Source organism: Schistocerca gregaria, chromosome 8, assembly GCF_023897955.1.
Source record: "Schistocerca gregaria isolate iqSchGreg1 chromosome 8, iqSchGreg1.2, whole genome shotgun sequence".
NCBI classification, from domain to species: Eukaryota; Metazoa; Arthropoda; class Insecta; order Orthoptera; family Acrididae; genus Schistocerca; species Schistocerca gregaria.
The window spans coordinates 234,161,113-234,181,747 of NC_064927.1; the positions used below are offsets into that span (position 1 = coordinate 234,161,113).

Genomic DNA, 20,635 nt, shown 5'->3' on the forward strand with positions numbered 1-20,635 from the left:
TTCTGTAAAATATCATACAGATTTCATGGCTATTTTCTATCTGAAACCTAAAAATGTATTTTATAATTTTTAGGCTTGAAAGAAAAAAAAATATCCATAATACATTTACGGAAAAAAGTCGAATCATATTTGGGTAAATGGGAAAAAGAAATACATTCTTTCTCTTTACTGCTGAAGGCGGAGTTTAAAACGAAAATTGAATTCAGAAACTCAGAAAAACGGCAAGAGGAACTTACAACATGAGCAAGATTAGTATGTTACTACTGCGTATCATTTAACAGATTCAATCAAGAAACTTCTTGTGAACAAGATTATTGGATGTAATGGACAAAGCAAAAATCTATGCGATTTGCAGGTTTCATCGTGAAAAATTGCTTAATGGATTGATGACGGGCATTGCAGTTGTGTTTGTTCACACGCCCCTAGCGGTTCTTAGAAGAAAAGACGGGCCGTGTTTCATTGTCTTGGCAGTATTTCCGTTGACACTCTTTGCATTTGTTTTCCATTGAAATCCTATTAGTCGTACTCTGACGTTCGTCTGCATTCTACAAAGACTGGCTGTTCCGCTCAGGATTATACTTAAATCAGCGTAACGTGTGTACAAACAATTATAAGATATTCACCAATGGGGGATTCACCTACCGAAAATTCGATGCGATATGATATCAGTAAGTAAGGACAATGCACATATTCTCATGTTTTGAAACAGAATTAATTTGAGTGAAACTTCGTTTGTAAACATTTGCTGTATTGCCACGGCGTCAGAAATTTTGTTTTTCGTTTTTCGCTCTTGCCTATATTTCGCTTCTGGTGTGAAAATGTTCAGCTGCAAGTGAGAATTCAGGCTATATATATAGACGTTCAGATATACATTTTATACAGGAAAAACATACTGTAGAATATAAAGACATTTCTAACAAAAGCAGCCGCGATAGACTTTGTGGAACATTTGCCACTAGAAGTCAAATTCGCGTTATATGTAAGGTTCTGTTACTGCAGATTTATAACGTGTATGCACAAAAGTAATGAACTATTTTATCCTGTGAGCAGACGTTGCTGCGCTTAAAGAAATGTTAGCGGCTATGTTAAGTATGTGACACTCATACGGAATTCCTCCTTGTAAACGCTGGATTCATAACGGTTATTATCTAAAAATTACTGCCAATTATTCAGAAATTATATTTCGGGCAAATATATTTAGCTTTGTGACCGTGAAGCACAGACAGATAACCGGATGGCAGTAACCAGATAGTAACCAAGTAAATCTGCTAATCATATTCTCTACGATACTTCTCATTGGAGGCCCTGATACACGGTTCATTTCTTTTGAGATAACTTTTATGTGAAGTTTCGGACAAGCAATTTGATGTTACTTCTTAAAGGTTATTATTCGAAAGACAGGTGTTAATTCTGCCAGAGGTCCAGCGTTTGATCAAAGAATTAATACCTAAATTATAAAAATTATTCACCTGTACATATGCCGCTGCTTGACATTCCATTATTGATAAGAGGCCCGTAATTATAAAAACGTAGACAAGAGATGCATGTTAATGTGGTTTGGTAGTTGAGTGTTACAGTCAGTACTAAAGTTTGAAAGGCTAGAACAGACGGAGGTACTGGGGCTACCTTTAAAGGACACCTCACCATTTTCACGTGTTGTGTGTTGCTGAAGCTAATAAAATATCAGTGCGATACCGATATATAAAAATGTTACCAGTGGTATCAGACTTTCAGGCACTGAAGCACAACAAACCGAGAAGAAAAGGACGTCTCTTGGATAGATGTTTTAACGCGCTGTTGCATTGAGACTGAATATTTGCTGAATAAGCAAGTATAAATACGAAATCCACCAAATACGGCACGACAGCTTCGGAAACGGTGAAATCGAGATTGCGCTGTGCGATGTGCTTTTGTTACACAACCTGGGCTTAACACACTGGTTTACAGTGATCATAGCAGGCGTGATCTATTCAACCAACGACAACACGAACATTTCGTTCTGTGCACACACAAATTAAAATAGATACAGCATAGAAATAGAGCTATAATTTCATATATACTTATGACTTTTCTTTTTCGTCAGATGTTTTTAGCCTAGGATGTAAGAAGACACCTTAAATTGATGCAAATGAAGCGATGACATTTCTGGTCTTTTTTGAAAGAAAAATATAGCTGTATTATTCCGAATATGTCGTGGTTCCCATACTGCGATTTCCGGGGGTACGGCCTAGGCATAATAACACAACTTAATTCTAGAGCATTAAAGGTGTGTGTGTGTGGGGGGAGGGGGGGGGGGCGGGGAGGGGTGAACAGGGGTTTTGCCTAGGGCTGTGTGACAACATTTTTGTGTCGTCACGACTCTATACCAGAGGTGGTCTAAAACATCTTCAGATGTTCACATTTATTTATGTGTCGTGAAGACTGTTTCTTTACTTACGATGCTAAATTCTGCAACGCTAGTAGCAAAGAAGCAATGATCACGAAACAAATAAATGAACATAGGATGCCAGGCATCTTAAAGTACCTTCTGGAAAAGTAAATGCCTGTTAAGGGAGCTGGTTTCAGCTGGTTCATTATAAATTACCTTCAGTTTTAACAGTTTCAGTGTTATAGTATGTCCACAATGGGCAAGCATTATTTCGTAATGTTAACACGACAAAGAATAGGGGAACAAAATACCTCAATGAGTTCCAATCCCAGTCGACAAGCTGCAATTTTTCGTCACAGGCCTGTCATTCGATTGTTTGAAACTTGAGTATTTAAATAGCCATACACACTGTTAGCAACCATTTTTTAAACACTTGTCCTAAAATACTTTTTATGGCTGAACGCACAGGCATGGGTTGGGTGTAGATTTGCCTCTTGTCCTGTATTATACGGGACGCCCAGTATCTGAGGTGAAAAGTTGGCGTCTCGGATTATGAACTGTTGTCGTATAAAATGAGCGTTTTTTTTCTCTTAATATTATAAAATCCGTATTTCATATGGGCGCCGTTGAAATTCAGAGTAGCTCCTTTATTTTCTTTTTTTTTTTTCTCTCTCTGGAGCTTCATAAGAAGGAAATCCCGTGGTGTCTCGCTTTCGGTGATAAAGGTCATAGAGTAAATATCTCTGGAGTGAGCATTCACATACGCAGAACAGACTTTGTGTTATCAACATACATTGCCAGCCTGGTAACGTGATCTCGGGACGTTGTTTGTTTGTCCATATAGCGCCCTGTATGTCACTACATCCCTAGTACAGACGGATTCTTTTCGTACGTGTCGTGGATTATTTATAAATGTTGAGCAGACGTTTAACAGTATCTATTTGATACCGGGAATAAACCAGCTACGTAACTTTTAAGGGCAAGTGATATTGCATCCTGCTTCTTTGCGGTAGGTGTGTAGGTGTCACAGTTCAGATGCACTCGATTTTTGATAGTTTTCGGTATGATACGGCACATTATAGTATTAAAGAGCCTGACGTACACTTCTGCAGTGAGTCTTGCAAAACGACTTGACAGTACGCTAGTACTTTTGCAAGTGTGCGAAAAACACCGAATTTTCCACATATCAGCGATTATATCCCTGCTAATTCGTCCTTTTTTCTGCTATTTCTGCGTATTTATTTTCTCGTTTTTGCGACCTAAAGCACAATTTTTCTTACAGGTAATACTTTGAAGTATTTGTTTAACGCATTTTACGTACTTGCTCCCAGTTTATTAACTAAAGAGTAGACTGATAAATGTATGGAGGATAGTATTTGCTGAAACAACTAACCATTCCCTTTCCTGTTCCACTGGCAAATTTACGAGAGGAAGCGATTGTTTGTAAGCTTTTGTACGAGCCGTAATATCTATTATATAGTCATAAAATCGTAGAAAAATAGGTCTACAGAATCAAGCCTTAATTATAATGCGTCTCAAAATTTTTAAACATGTACAGTGTCTCTTACTAATATGTAACTACAATTAGAGCTACATGGAATGTACCCATGAAAAGTTACTATCCCTTCATTCACATATTTTTCTTTGCATCCGTAGCAACAACAGTAATTCACCATCGCTATTACACTATCAACAAACGGTGAAACACAACAAAAACGCTTGTTATTATAAACTTCAAACGTTGCATAAAGCACACACGCACAGCGAAGTCCCGAAAACACGTGACAGTCCCGGTTTAACGTTGACAACATGCGCAGAACACAATGCTCACTCCAGATATATTTACTCTATGATATAGGTGAGCGAGCTGAGTTACTTACCTTGTCTTTTGCCGCGTACTTCTGTAGGTCTTCCAATTCCAACGTGATACTTCATAGTGTTTGAGACTAAACCTACGCATATTGTGAAGTTATCAAAGCTCATGAAAGACATCAGTATTCTCAGATTCTGATGAAAATTTAGTCAATGTAGCTCGTAAGGAGGAAGTGAGTAAGACATCAAAATAGCTGGGAATCATCACACTCTTGGATTATTGGACAGTGCTAGAAGACCCGATGTTCCGTTTGTGCGCTTGAATTCTCTATATGTAATCGTGGTGAGTCAGATATTAAGTAACATGCTAGGACTGAAACCCATAAAGGAAGTACAAGACCACAAAATAAAACTGAAAATCTAATAGATTCGTGTTTTTTTTAATCAAGTGATCTCTCAAACACAGCAAGATAGTGACTGTTGGACATTTCAATTTTAAAGTAAGCTAGTCAAATGTGAGGTACAGATGGAGAAAATAAGGTGGTTCTGTTAATTTTTGTTCTGGATATTTAATGCATTATAGTGTATGTGTATGTACTAAGAGCAGTTGAACGGAATGGACAGTGTCTTGAAAGGAGGATATAAGATGAACATTAACAAAAGCAAAACGAGGATAATGGAATGTAGTCAAATTAAATCGGGTGATGCTGAGGGAATTAGATTAGGAAATGAGACACTTAAAGTAGTAAAGGAGTTTTGCTATTTAGGAAGTAAAATAACTGATGATGGTCGAAGTAGAGAGGATATAAAATGTAGACTGGCAATGGCAAGGAAAGCGTTTCTGAAGAAGAGAAATTTGTTAACATCGAATATAGATTTATGTATCAGGAAGTCGTTTCTGAAAGTATTTGTTTGGAGTGTAGCCATGTATGGAAGTGAAACATGGACGATAACTAGTTTGGACAAGAAGAGTATAGAAGCTTTCGAAATGTGGTGCTACAGAAGAATACTGAAGATAAGGTGGATAGATCACGTAACTAATGAGGAGGTATTGAATAGGATTGGGGAGAAGAGAAGTTTGTGGCACAACTTGACTAGAAGAAGGGATCGGTTGGTAGGACATGTTTTGAGGCATCAAGGGATCACAAATTTAGCATTGGAGGGCAGCGTGGAGGGTAAAAATCGTAGAGGGAGACCGAGAGATGAGTACACTAAGCAGATTCAGAAGGATGTAGGTTGCAGTAGGTACTGGGAGATGAAGCAGCTTGCACAGGATAGAGTAGCATGGAGAGCTGCATCAAACCAGTCTCAGGACTGAAGACAACAACAACAACAGTGTATGTACTGTTAAGAGGGTGCAAATTAGTTTCTTTTACGAATATCAATAATTGTCTCATTCTGTTAATGAAACTAATTATAACTGAAATTGTTATATGACGTTTGATTTCAAGTACTTGTGAGATGTCAGTTACTTTTGTAAAAAAAATCCTATATTTTTAGGTAAACGTCGGTTATATATTTGGTTAAAAAGTGCCAGTCATAGTTGCTTCTGCAACACTAGATGAATCTCTGACTGGGAACAATTTCTCTCATTGTTCAAATCCATCGGTTTGGAAGTGGCATTGCCCGTGCGGGGAGTAAGCAAAGTTTTCGGTGATCAGTGTCATGAACTGCAAACCGCTGGCCTCGCTGCAAACCTGGGCGAACTCAGTGTAGGTGGAAATCTCCGAATAAATGAGTGCCGGGCGGAGTACTACGCCATCTCCACCAGTTTCTTCCGCGAGCCGGACTGAATCCAGTCGCTGGCCAGATCCTGCCTGTGGGCCGCTGCTTGCCCACCCGTGTTGTTAAACGTCTGTTGTTTCCGCCTGAAGCCGTCTGCGCTTCACAGTAGCAAGCTGGCAACTTCACTGTAAACTATTTTCTTTCGCTGACTCTTCTACAGGCACCATGTGCGGATCCACAGTTCGATTCTACGGGGGAAGAGGGACGGAGGTGACTACTACTACTACTACTACTACTACTACTACTACTACCACCACCACCACCACCACCACCCCCTCCCTTTGCACCCCCCCTCCCTTTGCACCCCCCCTCCCTTTGCACCCCCCCTCCCTTTGCACCCCCCCTCCCTTTGCACCCCCCTTCCCTTTGCACCCCCCTTCCCTTTGCACCCCCCTTCCCTTTGCACCCCCCTTCCCTTTGCACCCCCCTTCCCTTTGCACCCCCCTTCCCTTTGCACCCCCCTTCCCTTTGCACCCCCCTTCCCTTTGCACCCCCCTTCCCTTTGCACCCCCCTTCCCTTTGCACCCCCCTTCCCTTTGCACCCCCCTTCCCTTTGCACCCCCGTTCCCTTTGCACCCCCCTTCCCTTTGCACCCCCCTTCCCTTTGCACCCCCCTTCCCTTTGCACCCCCCTTCCCTTTGCACCCCCCTTCCCTTTGCACCCCCCTTCCCTTTGCACCCCCCTTCCCTTTGCACCCCCCTTCCCTTTGCACCCCCCTTCCCTTTGCACCCCCCTTCCCTTTGCACCCCCCTTCCCTTTGCACCCCCCTTCCCTTTGCACCCCCCTTCCCTTTGCACCCCCCTTCCCTTTGCACCCCCCTTCCCTTTGCACCCCCCTTTCCTTTGCACCCCCCTTTCCTTTGCACCCCCCTTTCCTTTGCACCCCCCTTTCCTTTGCACCCCCCTTTCCTTTGCACCCCCCTTTCCTTTGCACCCCCCTTTCCTTTGCACCCCCCTTTCCTTTGCACCCCCCTTTCCTTTGCACCCCCCTTTCCTTTGCACCCCCCTTTCCTTTGCACCCCCCTTTCCTTTGCACCCCCCTTTCCTTTGCACCCCCCTTTCCTTTGCACCCCCCTTTCCTTTGCACCCCCCTTTCCTTTGCACCCCCCTTTCCTTTGCACCCCCCTTCCCTTTGCACACCCCTTCCCTTTCCCTCTCACCGCCCCCACCCTCCATCCAAGTAAACACTCTGCCTCTTCACATTTAACGTGCAACAATGAGTAGAATTTTATGTTAATAATAAAAATATTTAATATTTTAATAAAACTGGACAGCTGTGAGTGGACTCGCGCACTGATGGTTCCTTAAAAATATGTATATAGACAGTACGAATATAGGCAGTTCATCCATCCAGGAAATCGAAGATCTTTGTCATTTTTGCCTTTTATCGACGCCGATACTGACAAGATGTCAGTCCCATGGGTTCCAAGATTTTGGAGAATGTTTGTATTTCAGTAATACAGATGTGACATAGTTATGCAGGAAACAGGCGACCATTATATTTATTATTATTATTATTATTATTGTTGTTGTTGTTGTTATAAGTAGTACTGCAATCAGGCAAGGAATGACTTTATTGCTCATATAACGCGTTACGTAATTTATTCACCATCAGCTTTTTAGGAGCGATAATATGTGATGGATAAATTCCGAAACATGTCATGTAAGCAATGTCATTCCTTGCCTGACATTTGACTTTTACCATTGCGACTAATTCAGCTTGAATGGAGAACTACTGAGTGTTTTAATCTGAATTTTGACGTCGGATAACAAATCAAAAGAAATATTTCTGTATAATTTCAAATTAATCATTGTCCGCCTGCTTAGCTGAGTGGATACGTGCATGCCTCCCATGCAGGATGCGCCGGTTCGATTCCTGATCGGGATCGCCTGCACGGTTGCTCTGCATCAAAAGAACTGAGTGAATGGATCTAAGAAGAACGTAAATAGGTGTCATCGGACGTCCGCCCCGAACAAATTCAATGAACAATGTAGAACAAAATGAGATCAACAACAAAAAAGTGGTTACGTGCTTGCCTCCCATGCAGCGGGCCCAGGTTCGATTCCCGGTCGGGTTGGAGATTTTCTCCGCTCGTGGACTGGGTGTTGTGTTGCTATCATCATTATTTCATCCACATTACCGGCACTCAAGTCGCCCAGTGTGGCGCGGACTGAAGTAAAACTACCACTCGCCGGCCCAACTTTCCCTGATGGGGCCTCCCGGCCAGCAATGTCCTACGCTCATTTCACATTATTTTCGATTTTTTCATTTTCTTGCACTGTGTAACCTTGCTTCTTGCCAAATTTCATTATTTTATGTCAACGGGAAGTATCTCGTAGATTTTGATGACTGAATTTGCAAGTATCAAAATATGTGACATAAATGGCACTACTTTGTGACTGAATTGACTTAGAAGCTAACGTTTATTATACCGACAAACGACCATAGACCATAGTATGTAACATAAACTTCAGCTTGAGACGACTACCCGTTCCTAAGAAAAAGGGTCTTAATAGGCGGACGAAGAAGCTGACAGTTAAGAAACGACAAAACAATTTCTTTCATTTGGTATGGTTACAAATTTACAGATTTCAGATATTTTTCTTTGGTTCTACTGCGAAAACTTCCTTTTTGTCAAATGTAATGATTCAAAGTCCACGAGATGAATGCTATAGGGTTTGTTGAGCAAGTTTACGAGTATCACAATATGCGACATAAATGACCGTATCTTTTGACTGCATTTACTTAGAAACTTCAACCTGATACGTCTGCCCGTTGCTGAGAAAAAGGGTTGAGTTCTGAGAAACAGACAACAAAGCGATCCTGTAAGTGTTTCGTTTTGCCTATTGAGGCATAATGACAAATATTTGTTTCAACGGTGGTTAGTTGAGTTTTGGGGTTAAGGGGGAGAGAGATCGTGATCTTCGCCTGGCAGGCTGGTGCTAATCAGTCCTATGCGTGAAAACAACTGTTCCGACGACAATGGATGTGTTGCTTCAGTTGTGAGCGTTTGTGGCTTTCGGGCAGTATCGGTTCTGGCGTTCCCCAAGGCAGTGTTACAGGCCCTTTGCTGTTCCTTATCTATATAAACGATTTGGGAGACAATCTGAGCAGCCGTCTTCGGCTGATTGTAGATGACGCTGTCGTTTATCGACTAATAAATTCATTAGAAGATCAAAACAAATTGCAAAACGATTTATAAAAGATATGTGTCAGGTCACCCACATGAGTGCTAAATTGAATTCGTTAAATTTCGGTTACACGATAAATCAGTCAAATCTAAAGGCCGTAAATTCTTCTGAATACCTAGGAATTACAATTACGAACAACTGAAATTTGAAGGAACACACAGAAAATGCTGTGGGAAAGGCTAACCAAAGAATGCGTTTTATTGGCAGGACACTTCGAAAATGTAACAGGTCTACTAAGGAGACTGCCTACACTACGTTTGTCCGTCCTCTTTTAGAATACTGTCCCGCGGTGTGGGATCCTTACCAAATACACTCCTGGAAATTGAAATAAGAACACCGTGAATTCATTGTCCCAGGAAGGGGAAACTTTATTGACATATTCCTGGGGTCAGATACATCACATGATCACACTGACAGAACCACAGGCACATAGACACAGGCAACAGAGCATGCACAATGTCGGCACTAGTACAGTGTATATCCACCTTTCGCAGCAATGCAGGCTGCTATTCTCCCATTGAGACGATCGTAGAGATGCTGGATGTAGTCCTGTGGAACGGCTTGCCATGCCATTTCCACCTGGCGCCTCAGTTGGACCAGCGTTCGTGCTGGACGTGCACACCGCCTGAGACGACGCTTCATCCAGTCCCAAACATGCTCAATGGGAGACAGATCCGGAGATCTTGCTGGCCAGGGTAGTTGACTTACACCTTCTAGAGCACGTTGGGTGGCACGGGATACATGCGGACGTGCATTGTCCTGTTGGAACAGCAAGTTCCCTTGCTGGTCTAGGAATGGTAGAACGATGGGTTCGATGACGGTTTGGATGTACCGTGCACTATTCAGTGTCCCCTCGACGATCACCAGAGGTGTACGGCCAGTGTAGGAGATCGCTCCCCACACCATGATGCCGGGTGTTGGCCCTGTGTGCCTCGGTCGTATGCAGTCCTGATTGTGGCGCTCACCTGCACGGCGCCAAACACGCATACGACCATCATTGGCACCAAGACAGAAGCGACTCTCGTCGCTGAAGACGACACGTCTCCATACGTCCCTCCATTCACGTCTGTCGCGACACCACTGGAGGCGGGCTGCACGATGTTGGGGCGTGAGCGGAAGACGGCCTAACGGTGTGCAGGACCGTAGCCCAGCTTCATGGAGACGGTTGCGAATGGTCCTCGCCGATACCCCAGGAGCAACAATGTCCCTAATTTGCTGGGAAGTGGCGGTGCGGTCCCCTAAGGCACTGCGTAGGATCCTACGGTCTTGGCGTGCATCCGTGCGTCGCTGCGGTCCGGTCCCAGGTCGACGGGCACGTGCACCTTCCGCCGACCATTGGCGACAACATCGATGTACTGTGGAGACCCCACGCCCCACGTGTTGAGCAATTCGGCGGTACGTCCACCCGGCCTCCCTCATGCCCACTATATGCCCTCCCTCAAAGTCCGTCAACTGCACATACGGTTCACGTCCACGCTGTCGCGGCATGCTACCAGTGTTAAAGACTGCGATGGAGCTCCGTATGCCACGGCAAACTGGCTGACACTGACGGCGGCGGTGCACAAATGCTGCGCAGCTAGCGCCATTCGACGGCCAACACCGCCGTTCCTGATGTGTCCGTTGTGACGTGCGTGTGATCATTGCTTGTACAGCCCTCTCGCAGTGTCCGGAGCAAGTATGGTGGGTCTAACACACCGGTGTCAATGTGTTCTTTTTTCCATTTCCAGGAGTGTAGGACTGACGAAGTACATCGAAAAAGATCAAAGAACGGCAGCACGTTTTGTATTATCGTGAAATATGGGAGAGACTGTCACAGAAATGAGACAGGATTTGGGCTGGACATCATTAAAAGAAAGGCGTTTTCTTTGCGACGGAATCTTCTCACGAAATTCCAATTACCAACTTTCTCCTCCGAGTAAAACGATCACCACGATAAAGTAAGGGAAATCAGATATCGTTTGGAAATATATAGGTGTTCGTTCTTTCCGCGCGCTGTACGAGATTGCAATAATAGAGAACTGAGATTCGATGACTCCTCTGGTACGCGCTTAAACGTGATTGGCAGTGTATCGATGTAGATGGAGATCCGTGGCAGTCTTTTGCACCTCGCACTTGAATGTGAGAACACTGTGCCAGCACTGAGATCTTTCGCCATAAAGCAGCGTGATGGTGAACACTCTGAGGACCCCGATTCTTACCAACTGTCATGATGGTAGGTCAACGGGAAGTACACTGTACATTTTGACGACTGAGTTTGCGAGTATCAAAATCTGACATAAATAGCACTATCTTGTGACTGAATTGACTTAAAAACCAACGTTTACTGTACCGCCGAGGGACGATAGACCTTGGTATGTGACACAAATTTCAACTTGAGACGTCTGCCCGTTTCTAAGAAAAAAGGATCTTAACAGACGAATACCCGAATTCAAACGAATACAAAACAATTAAGCAGTACTTAAGAATAGAGTGGGGTTCTACTTTCTCATGTTTCTCCCAACAAACCTGTCTTTCAGTTGCCCTAGTCACAACTTATTTCACATGTTCATTGCATTTCACAAGTACCAGGGTTTTTACTCTAATAGTTTAATCTGAAATTTCTCTTGCCCATGCTTGTCATATTGAATTTACCCTATGTAAGAAGAGCTAACAGTCTGGAAACGTCCACCAAACAGAATTATTAGGTCTTATCCACAATTTTTAGGGTTCCGTACCTCAGTCGATAAGGAAAAAAACCTTGTAAGGTAACGTTGTTGTCTTCCTGTCTGCCTGTTAAGAACACTTTCTCAGAAACAAGTCTGAGATATCAAGTTGAAACTTGTCACATACTAAAGTATGTGGTCTCTTGATGGTGTAAAACGTTTAAAGCGTAAGTCAATGCAGTCAAAACCATTTATGTCGCATAATTTGATATGGCAAACTCACAAATAAAAACGTATACGGTACTTCACGTTGTCCGAGAATCATGAAATTTGGCAAGAAGAGATTTTGCAGTACAAGTAAAGAAAAAAAATGCAAAAACTTATTTTGTGATTATTTCGCACAAAAATATTTTTTTTGTCATTGGTTATCAGATTGTCTCTGTCAGTCTGCCAAGTATTGATATCAATAACAGGCAAAAATCGTAAAGTTTCTCTCATAATGGATGAGCAATCTTCATAAATTAAATTACAATGCAATTTAGCTGCTTACAGGCGTTGAGAAACATCAGTGGGGACAGTTGAAAATGTGTGCCCCAACCGGGACTCGAACCCTGGATCTCCTGCTTACATGGCAGACACACTATCCGACTGAGCCATCAAGGACACAGAGGATAGTGTGAGTGCAGGGACTTGTCTCTCTCACGCTCCCTGTGAGACCCTCATTTCCAGCTTACTGTCCACACACTATATTTGTAGTGCCGCTGCCCATCATACTCATGACTCGCGGCAGTCAATCTAACGATCCCGTAAGAGTTCGGGCAATGTGAGTGCATCCGCACTGAAGAAGATCATTGGCCGGTAAGCCTTATCTATATGGAGATGGTATCTGTTCTTTCGAACAGACTGGTGATCTTGCAGCTCTTGAAGAATGAAATAACAATGAAATCCCGACCCTTGGCTGTTTACAGGCTTTGATAAATATCAACAGGGATAGTTGAAAATGTCATCTCTGCCTTTCGATATATCGAAAACGAATACTGTCTACGTGCAGGCATCGAGCATACGTGGCTATCATATTAAATATACAGGTATTTATCCATTGGAACAGGTGACAAGTGATCGGCATTGCTTGCACAGACCGGTGTAAAGTTTCATCTTCTGTACTGTATGAGAACTACCTCCCGCAGAGTATGTCACAGGAGAGAATCCCTATTTCGTTGTTTGATACTGTTTTTTATGCTGTAACATGCTGTGTGCACTGCCTTTTTTTTTAAGACTTCAAAATTTGTGTCAGATTCTGAACTGCCATTAACGTGTTTGGTCCATTGACTCCCCCATAGTACTAGACATTACACGGTGTAAATCAAGTTACGTGGTAATCAACAGCGTACCTGGACTGTTGGGATGGAAAAGACACCGCCGATGTTTTGTAATAATAAGCGTCATCACAGTAGATAGTGCGATCAATTTTATTGCAATTTCAACACCGACCAATAATGTGACAGAAATTGGTAAGCATGCTGCCGCGTCATTGTTCAGTGTTGAAATTACGATAAAATTGATGGCACTATCAACTGTGATGACGCTTATTATTACAAAACATCGGCGGTGTCTTTTCCATCCCAACAGTCCAGGTACGCTGTTGACTACAACATAATGTGATTTACACCGTGTGATGTCTGTTTTCTCGAGGAGTCAATGGGCCAAACACGTTAATATCAGTCCAGAATCTGACACAGATGTTGAAGTCGTGCCGGAAAAAAAATGGCAGTGTACACAGCGTGTTACAGCGTAAAAAGGAGTGTATCAAACAACAAAATAGGGACTCTATCCTGTGACTGATACTCTGTGGGAGATGGTCTTAATACAGTACAGACGATGAAATTTTACACCGATCTGTGCAAGCGATGTCGATCACTTCCTACCTGCTCCAATGGATAAACACCTATATATTTAAGAGGATCACTGCGTATGCTCGATGTCTGCACGTAGACGGTATTCGTTTTCGATATATCGGAAGAGAGTGATTTGGTAAAAAATCTATCGGATGAAATTAACGGAGCTTTTATAGATCGTAATTTTTCTCTGCTGGATGGTACAGAACAACGATGATAGAATGTTTGCGTGATAGACGTGATTGGGTCCCGAGGGACGTGGCTCTGCTTTGATGTTGAGTCTTCCTAATTTTCCCAGCAAGAAACACCACTGCAACTGTTCGTTCTGTCGTTGTGTTGCAAGAGCAGGCTTCATTTGACGCTGATCCTACACATTTTACACGGATGGCAGAACTAAAACACTTTTCCACTTCCACCGAATTGTCAAAACACGCTCCTATAGCATTAACTCAGCTCACTCTGTTTCTAAACAGGTTACAGAATGTGAAAGATATTGCTCTCTCCGACTTCTGGGTAAAATTGCTAAAACTGATCTCGCTATCAACTGCAGTGTGTATTACAGTATATCGCACCATATCAATGGCGTCTTTCCAATCCCGACCGTCCACTGGGTACACTGTTGATTACTGCATAATAATTGACTGACAACACTCCGTTGAGATGGAGGGAACCTTGATGGAACACTGGATTTGTCGCTTTGGAACATGGGATTAAATGTAGTACAGTTGTTTGGAAGTGTTCATCATTGCTACAGACTCGTCCTACTTCCATATAGTGCGATACCCTACACACCAATAGGATAACAGTACCTCTTTTAATTTGTGCTATCACACGCGTGTTGTGAACAGCACCTCCCGACGATGGTAAACACCGGAACAGTAATCATGTACACGACTGCAAAATGAAGGAACAATGCTTTTCTAAACTGAGCACCGAGACATCCGCTACCCTTTCGATGGGAAGATGAGATTAACTGTACAGGTAATCACCTCGAATAGTTGTTGGACGCGTTCTAAAATACCACAAACTCTTTCAGTTTCCACATGTTGCGATGTCTTATACATTTGTGTCAGTGAGAAACATTGCGTCTGTTTTTTCTACCAACCTCTGGTGTGGTAGCTGTACAGTTCATGCCATGCGATGTTTAGTTTTCTGTGAGAACCAGAGGATCGCAGTGTGTTGAAGTCAGTTTATCAGCGGCTGACACTGGTCTCTAAGTCGTGGTAGAAAAAACAGTGTATGGCGGTGTACAGTGATTGGATGTGTTACAACCGAAAAAAAGCAATGTATTAAACTGCTTATGAAAGGACAATACACGAACCCTCTCATGTGATTGATAGTCTTTTGGATATGGCCATCCTACAGTACAGGTGATGAAACTTTACACCAGTCTGACTTCGATCACAAACCACCTGCTCCATTGAAGCAATACCTCTATATGTAGTAGGATCGCCACATATGTTATAGACATTAATGCACCCTGAGCGACACAGACCTCCTTCAGGCTATCTGTACATAATTTGGAGATGTGTCGCAAAAATCTTCGTCCTTTCTCCATGCCATGTATAATGTGTAGTCTTCCTGATTTTTCCAACAAGAAACACCACCTTAACTGCTTGTACTATCTCCTCTACTACCTCGTGTTGCAGGGCAAAGTTTCGTTTGGTGCTGACCTTGCACACTGTACACGGTTGGCGGAGCTATGAAGCATGGGCCCCCGTTTCCACCAAGTGGTGATAACGCGCTCCTGTCGCATTAACTCAGCTCATCCTGTTTGAGCACAGGAGGCAGGAGGTATCAGATACAGCGCTCTCCAACTTCTGTACAGGTCAGACTTAAATTGAGACGATCACATGGACTAACCTGCAGAGAGGGCAGGGTAGAGACTTAGAAGCAGTTACAAGATACAGAGGGACTGTCTCAAAACGGCGCTGATGTATGGGATTCTTAGGGGGTTCAAGAAAAGGTGACTTGTTTCGAGATACAAGACTGGCACGAATATGATTCACCAGTGACTGTGATCATTAAAAGACGTCTCTACAGCATCCAACGCAAATATGTGGTTGAATAGGTAGACTTGATTCCAAATTGCTGACAGCATTTGGGACACCATATCTGCCTGAAAGTGTAACACTATCAGCTGCCGTGTGTGCCTGCAGAGTCAAGACAGCTTTTTATGCTGGGTTATGTTAACATAGGCGTTATGATTGTGTTTCTAAAATGTATATTGTGGGTTGTAGAATCCGTCTGTGGTCAGCTTCAGATGTCATTCCTCAATAGTGCTCCTCGAAAACACATCGTATTCACTCCATGGATTCCCTTTTGGCCTACATGGCGAGACTGCTGAAAAAAACAGTTCTCGCCATAGAAAGTGATTCTCATGATCAATTTATTTAAGTAGCCGATAAAATTGATATCCATGACTTGCCACCAGATGTGTGGAAGAGATGGTTAGGGCACCACGAAATGATTCTTGGCAAGCGTTTCATTTCCTTTTTTTTTTTTTCGTTACGGTGATATCTTTTAACGAAATTTTAATCTCCCACATACACAGGGCGGGATAGCTTTCACGATTTGTTTCGTAAACGCTAGTTTGGTATAGCATCGCACTGGTAAAAGGAGAACTGTCATAGTGTACAAAACAGCTACGTTCCCTAGAATTATAGCTTCTTCTTGTCAAACGTAAAATGAATGTGTGTTTTTCCGACGTGTTCCAGTGGGCTGGAGGTTTTCTGGAATGTTTGTAATACAAACATCGGTGACAGTTTATTTACAGACACTGAACGCTAGAGACGCTCTCAGGTCGTGTAATTTGTTCAAGAAGCTGGAAGAAATTGCTTAATATAGATTTTCTCTTTGGAGTTTAAATTCTCACTTTTTCTTTACTCTGATGACGGTTCCGAAATAACGAGAACATTCTGCGGTGATCAGTAGTTCTCGCATCAAAATTGTCGAAGTTCCAAATGGTTCAAATGGCTCTGAGCACTATGGGACTTCTGTCATCAATCCCCTAGAACTTAGAACTACTTAAACCTAACTAACCCAAGGACATCACACACATCCATGCCCGAGGCAGGATTCGAACCTGAGACCGTAGCGGTCGCGCGGTTCCAGACTGTAGCGCCTAGAACCGCTCGGCCACTATGGCCGGCTGTCGAAGTTTTTTTCCTGATTTTACACAGGGTAGGGATGTCTCTGCTGATCATTTGTGATCGGTGGCGGTACACTTTGCTGGACGTCACAATATAATGAGATGCGACTACAGTCGAACATAAAAAGTATACCGGTTTTGACATCTTGGATATTCGGGAATCAGCCATAGCAGAGCATTGTCTGGAACTTGGTCATTCAATGGATTACAATGACACCAAGATTGTGACACAGACCTCAAGATTTTGGGACAGTGTCATTAAAGAAGCAATTGAGATTAAGGTCACAGACAATCTAATCAACCGTGACTCGGGATACCAAATCAGCACTGCCTGGAACCCTGCGCTTGAGCTTGTGAAAACTCAACGGAGGACACTCCGGGATTCTGCAAGAAATATAAGTGGAGACCGAGGGAACAGCCGTGAGACAAGGTGTTGGACATTAGAGACCAGATCTGACACACCCCAGATCATGAATTCGACTTCAGAATACGGCCAGGCCGGGCGCGGACGGCGGAGGGAACACCGGCGACCAGAGAGGGACAATGTAGCCGCGTCTGGCGGACACTGCACTGCAATTCTCTGGATACATCTACCAGGAGGGAGACAGGCTAAGCAGCGAAGCTGCTGTTCCTGTGTGGACCTCTAGAACTATAGTGGGGCCTCACGCTTAGGATTGGCCTATGGGAGCGGCCGCGTGGGGGCGGACGCTGCGTCAAATGCGTCATAGAGGCTGCGGGAGAAACTACTCCCGCAGCAGATCAGGCCAACGCGTGGTTGGCCTGCGGTGGACTTGGTGACCCAGTCCGCGGATAAGACGACAGCCAGAGTGTTCTGCAAAGGCATAGAACACCCTGGCGGACTGCCTGAAGCGATCCCGCAGCAACGGGACGCCAGCTTCCTCATGAAGGAGCCTTGTTGAGTAACGAGGCGGCTTGTGGAGAGCGAGCTGCAGCGCCCGATTCTGAACACGCTGGAGCATCGCAACGTGCGATGGGGCGGCATTCCCCCACACAACAGCGGCGTACTCGAGTACCGGCCGGATGAGGGCCAAGTACACGGTCAGGCCATGCCGAGGGGGGAGCGTGGATGAGGGGTTCAGCAGCGGGTAGAGCGCCCGGAGACGCCCAATCGCCCGCCCCCTGATGTCGCGGATGTGCGGCAGCCAGGTGAGATGCCTGTCAAGCGTCACACCGAGGTATGTGCCGGTCGGTGACCACGGGATGGGGCCTCCCGAGATCGAGACTGGCGGCAGGTCAGGAGGCATCCGTCTCCGAGTGAAAACGACCGCCTGGCTCTTGGCGGCGTTGAACTTGAGTCGCCACTTGGTGGACCACGCCCCCAGGACATCGCACGCCAGTTGGAGCCGGCGGCACATCGCGACCACGTTCATACTGCGGGTTGAACAGCGCAGTGTCGTAGGCATAAAGAGCCAACTCCACGCGCGCCACCCGCGGAGCGTCAGCGGTGTACAAGGTGTACAGCAGGGGGCCGAGAACCGCCCCTGCGGTACCCCCGCACGAATTGGCCGATCAGTGGAGGTGCCGCTGCCGGCCCGGACGTGGAAGGTGCGGCCTGTGAGGTACGACCGCAGCAGAAGGGCGTGTGACGTCGGGACTCCATGCACAAGGAGTTTGTACACGAGGCCCTCGTGGCACACGCAGTCGAACGCCTTGGAGACGTCGAGGAGTACCGCCCCAAGGTACTCCCTCGACTCCAGCGCCCGCATCGCCTGTTCCACCAGGCGTAATAGTTGTTGCGTGGTCGAGTGGCCCCGCCGGAATCCGAACTGCTCCGCTGGAAGGAGCCCTTCGGCAGTGACGTGGCGCCACAGCCGCTCCACGTACAGTCTCTCAAAGATCTTGGAGAGAGACGGGAGCAGGCTGATCGGCCGGTAGTGCTCCACCCGACGCGGATCCTTGCCAGCCTTGGGGATAGCCACCACTTCCGCGTGCTTCCACGCGGAAGGGAAGATCCCGGAGCGGAGAACACAGTTGAAAGTGTCCGCCAGTGAGCGATGGATCGCCGGTGGCAATAGCTGCAGGAGGCGGTTCGTGACACCATCGGAGCCACCCGCCTTCTTGGGGTTGAGGCGGCGGCACTGGAGTCCAACCTCAGCGGCGGTGATGGGTGGGATCACATCGTCAGCAGCCCTGGCGGCGAGGAAAACCGGGAGGCGGTCTTCCACGAGACAGACATGGTCGGCATCCAGGACGTCCGCGATCGGGCGGAAGTTGTCGGCGAACATGTCGGCGAGGGCGTTGGCCTTGGCGTCTGGGGCACAGACAACCTCGCCGCCGACGTGGAGCGGAGGAACAGACTGATGGCGGCGGAGGAAGCGCTTGGCGGTCCACCAGGCACTCCCATCAGTCGTGGTGAGGGTGGCCACAAGGCCAGCCCAGTCACGGTCGCCCGCAATGAACAGTTTCCCACGCAGCGTCAGCAGGGCATCAAGGTCGGCCTCCAGGAGATGGCCCCTCGGCGGCCTGTAGACGGCGATGAAGGTAATGACCCCCGCCGTGGTGGAGACAGCCACCACAGTGGCCTCCACTGCAGCAAGAGGTGGCATCAGGACTTCATGGTGCTTCAGCGAAGCCTTCACATAGATGGGTGGGCCGGTCGGTGCGGTAGCAGCGATAGTTCGCCACCCTGACGGCCACACCAGGCTTCAGAAACGTCTCGCAGACGAGACAGACGTCGATCGCCTCATCGCGGAGGAATTGGCGGAATTCCCCTTGTTGTGGAACCAAACCGCGTGCGTTGAAACCGCACGCCGTGAGCCCATGGACGTGCTCATTAGCCATGGCGGTCAGAAGGAACAACGCCGGCCTGGAGGGCGGACGTGACGGCGGTGACGAGCACCGGGAGCTGCTCAAGCAGCTGGCTCAACGAACGCAGGAGCGTACGGAGCTCAGCGGCATCGGCAGCCGTTGGGGCCTCTGGGGCGGCCTCCAAAGCAGGAACAGCAGGCGGCGGTGGAAGCGCAGGAGGCGGTATCGGCGGGGGCACAGCCTGGGGGTCAGGCCGCTGCCGCTCCAGAGGGGCATCAGTGGCCGGACTAGCCGTCGCGGGGGCGGTACGCCGCGGCCGTCGTCGGCGCCGGCGGGGAGCGGCAGTGGGAGAGGCAGGCGTGGGTGCGGGGGCAGCAGCCGCTGCGGATGAGGCAGGCCGCATCGGCGCAGCACCGACGGAGGCAGCAGGCCGCGGAGAGGAAGGTTTGGGCGCTCCCCCCTTAGCGGCATCAGCGAAGCTGGTGCCAGGCTGCACCTTGCGGGAAGGGGCAGCCCGGCCACAGTGCTGATGGCGGCCACGCTGGAAGGCCGGACATCCACGGTAGCTCGCGACGTGCGCGCCACTGCAATTGCAGCACGTCGGTTTATCCTCACGTTTGAGCGAGCATTCCTTGCTCTGATGCTGGGCTCCGCACTTGACGCAGCGGGGAGGCATCGAACAGTAGCGGGACACATTGTCGAGCCATTGGCAAGAGAAGCACTGGGCCCTCCTGCCTTTGGCTCGCAGTGGCTCCACTTCGACATCGACATGCCCAACCCGCCGCACCTGAAAGATCTTGCGATTTGCCAGGTTGTTGACCTGGTACAGCGGCATGGGGCGGTGGGTGCGTGGGGAGTTCATGAGGCCGGTGTGGCCGGTGTGGCGGATGCCGAAGCCCATGTCCTCCAGTTCCTCACGTAGGTAATCCGCCCCAAACAGTAGTGGGAGGCGGCGGAACACCACCTTCAACAACTTGAGCGGCTCTGACGAATGTGTGTAGCAATGGAGGCATCTTTGCAGA

General features: G+C 46.5%; 1 protein-coding gene across 1 annotated transcript in view; it reads left to right on the forward strand.

Moving 5' to 3' along the window:
• Positions 1–469: 469 nt before the first annotated feature.
• The window catches only part of LOC126284588 (uncharacterized), a 41,096-nt gene continuing 20,930 nt past the window's right edge, over positions 470–20,635 (forward strand). The window contains exon 1 of the mRNA XM_049983617.1: positions 470–668. Within this exon, the coding sequence (XP_049839574.1) occupies positions 626–668 (43 nt within the window). The 5' untranslated portion in view covers positions 470–625. The remainder of the gene's footprint in view (positions 669–20,635) is intronic.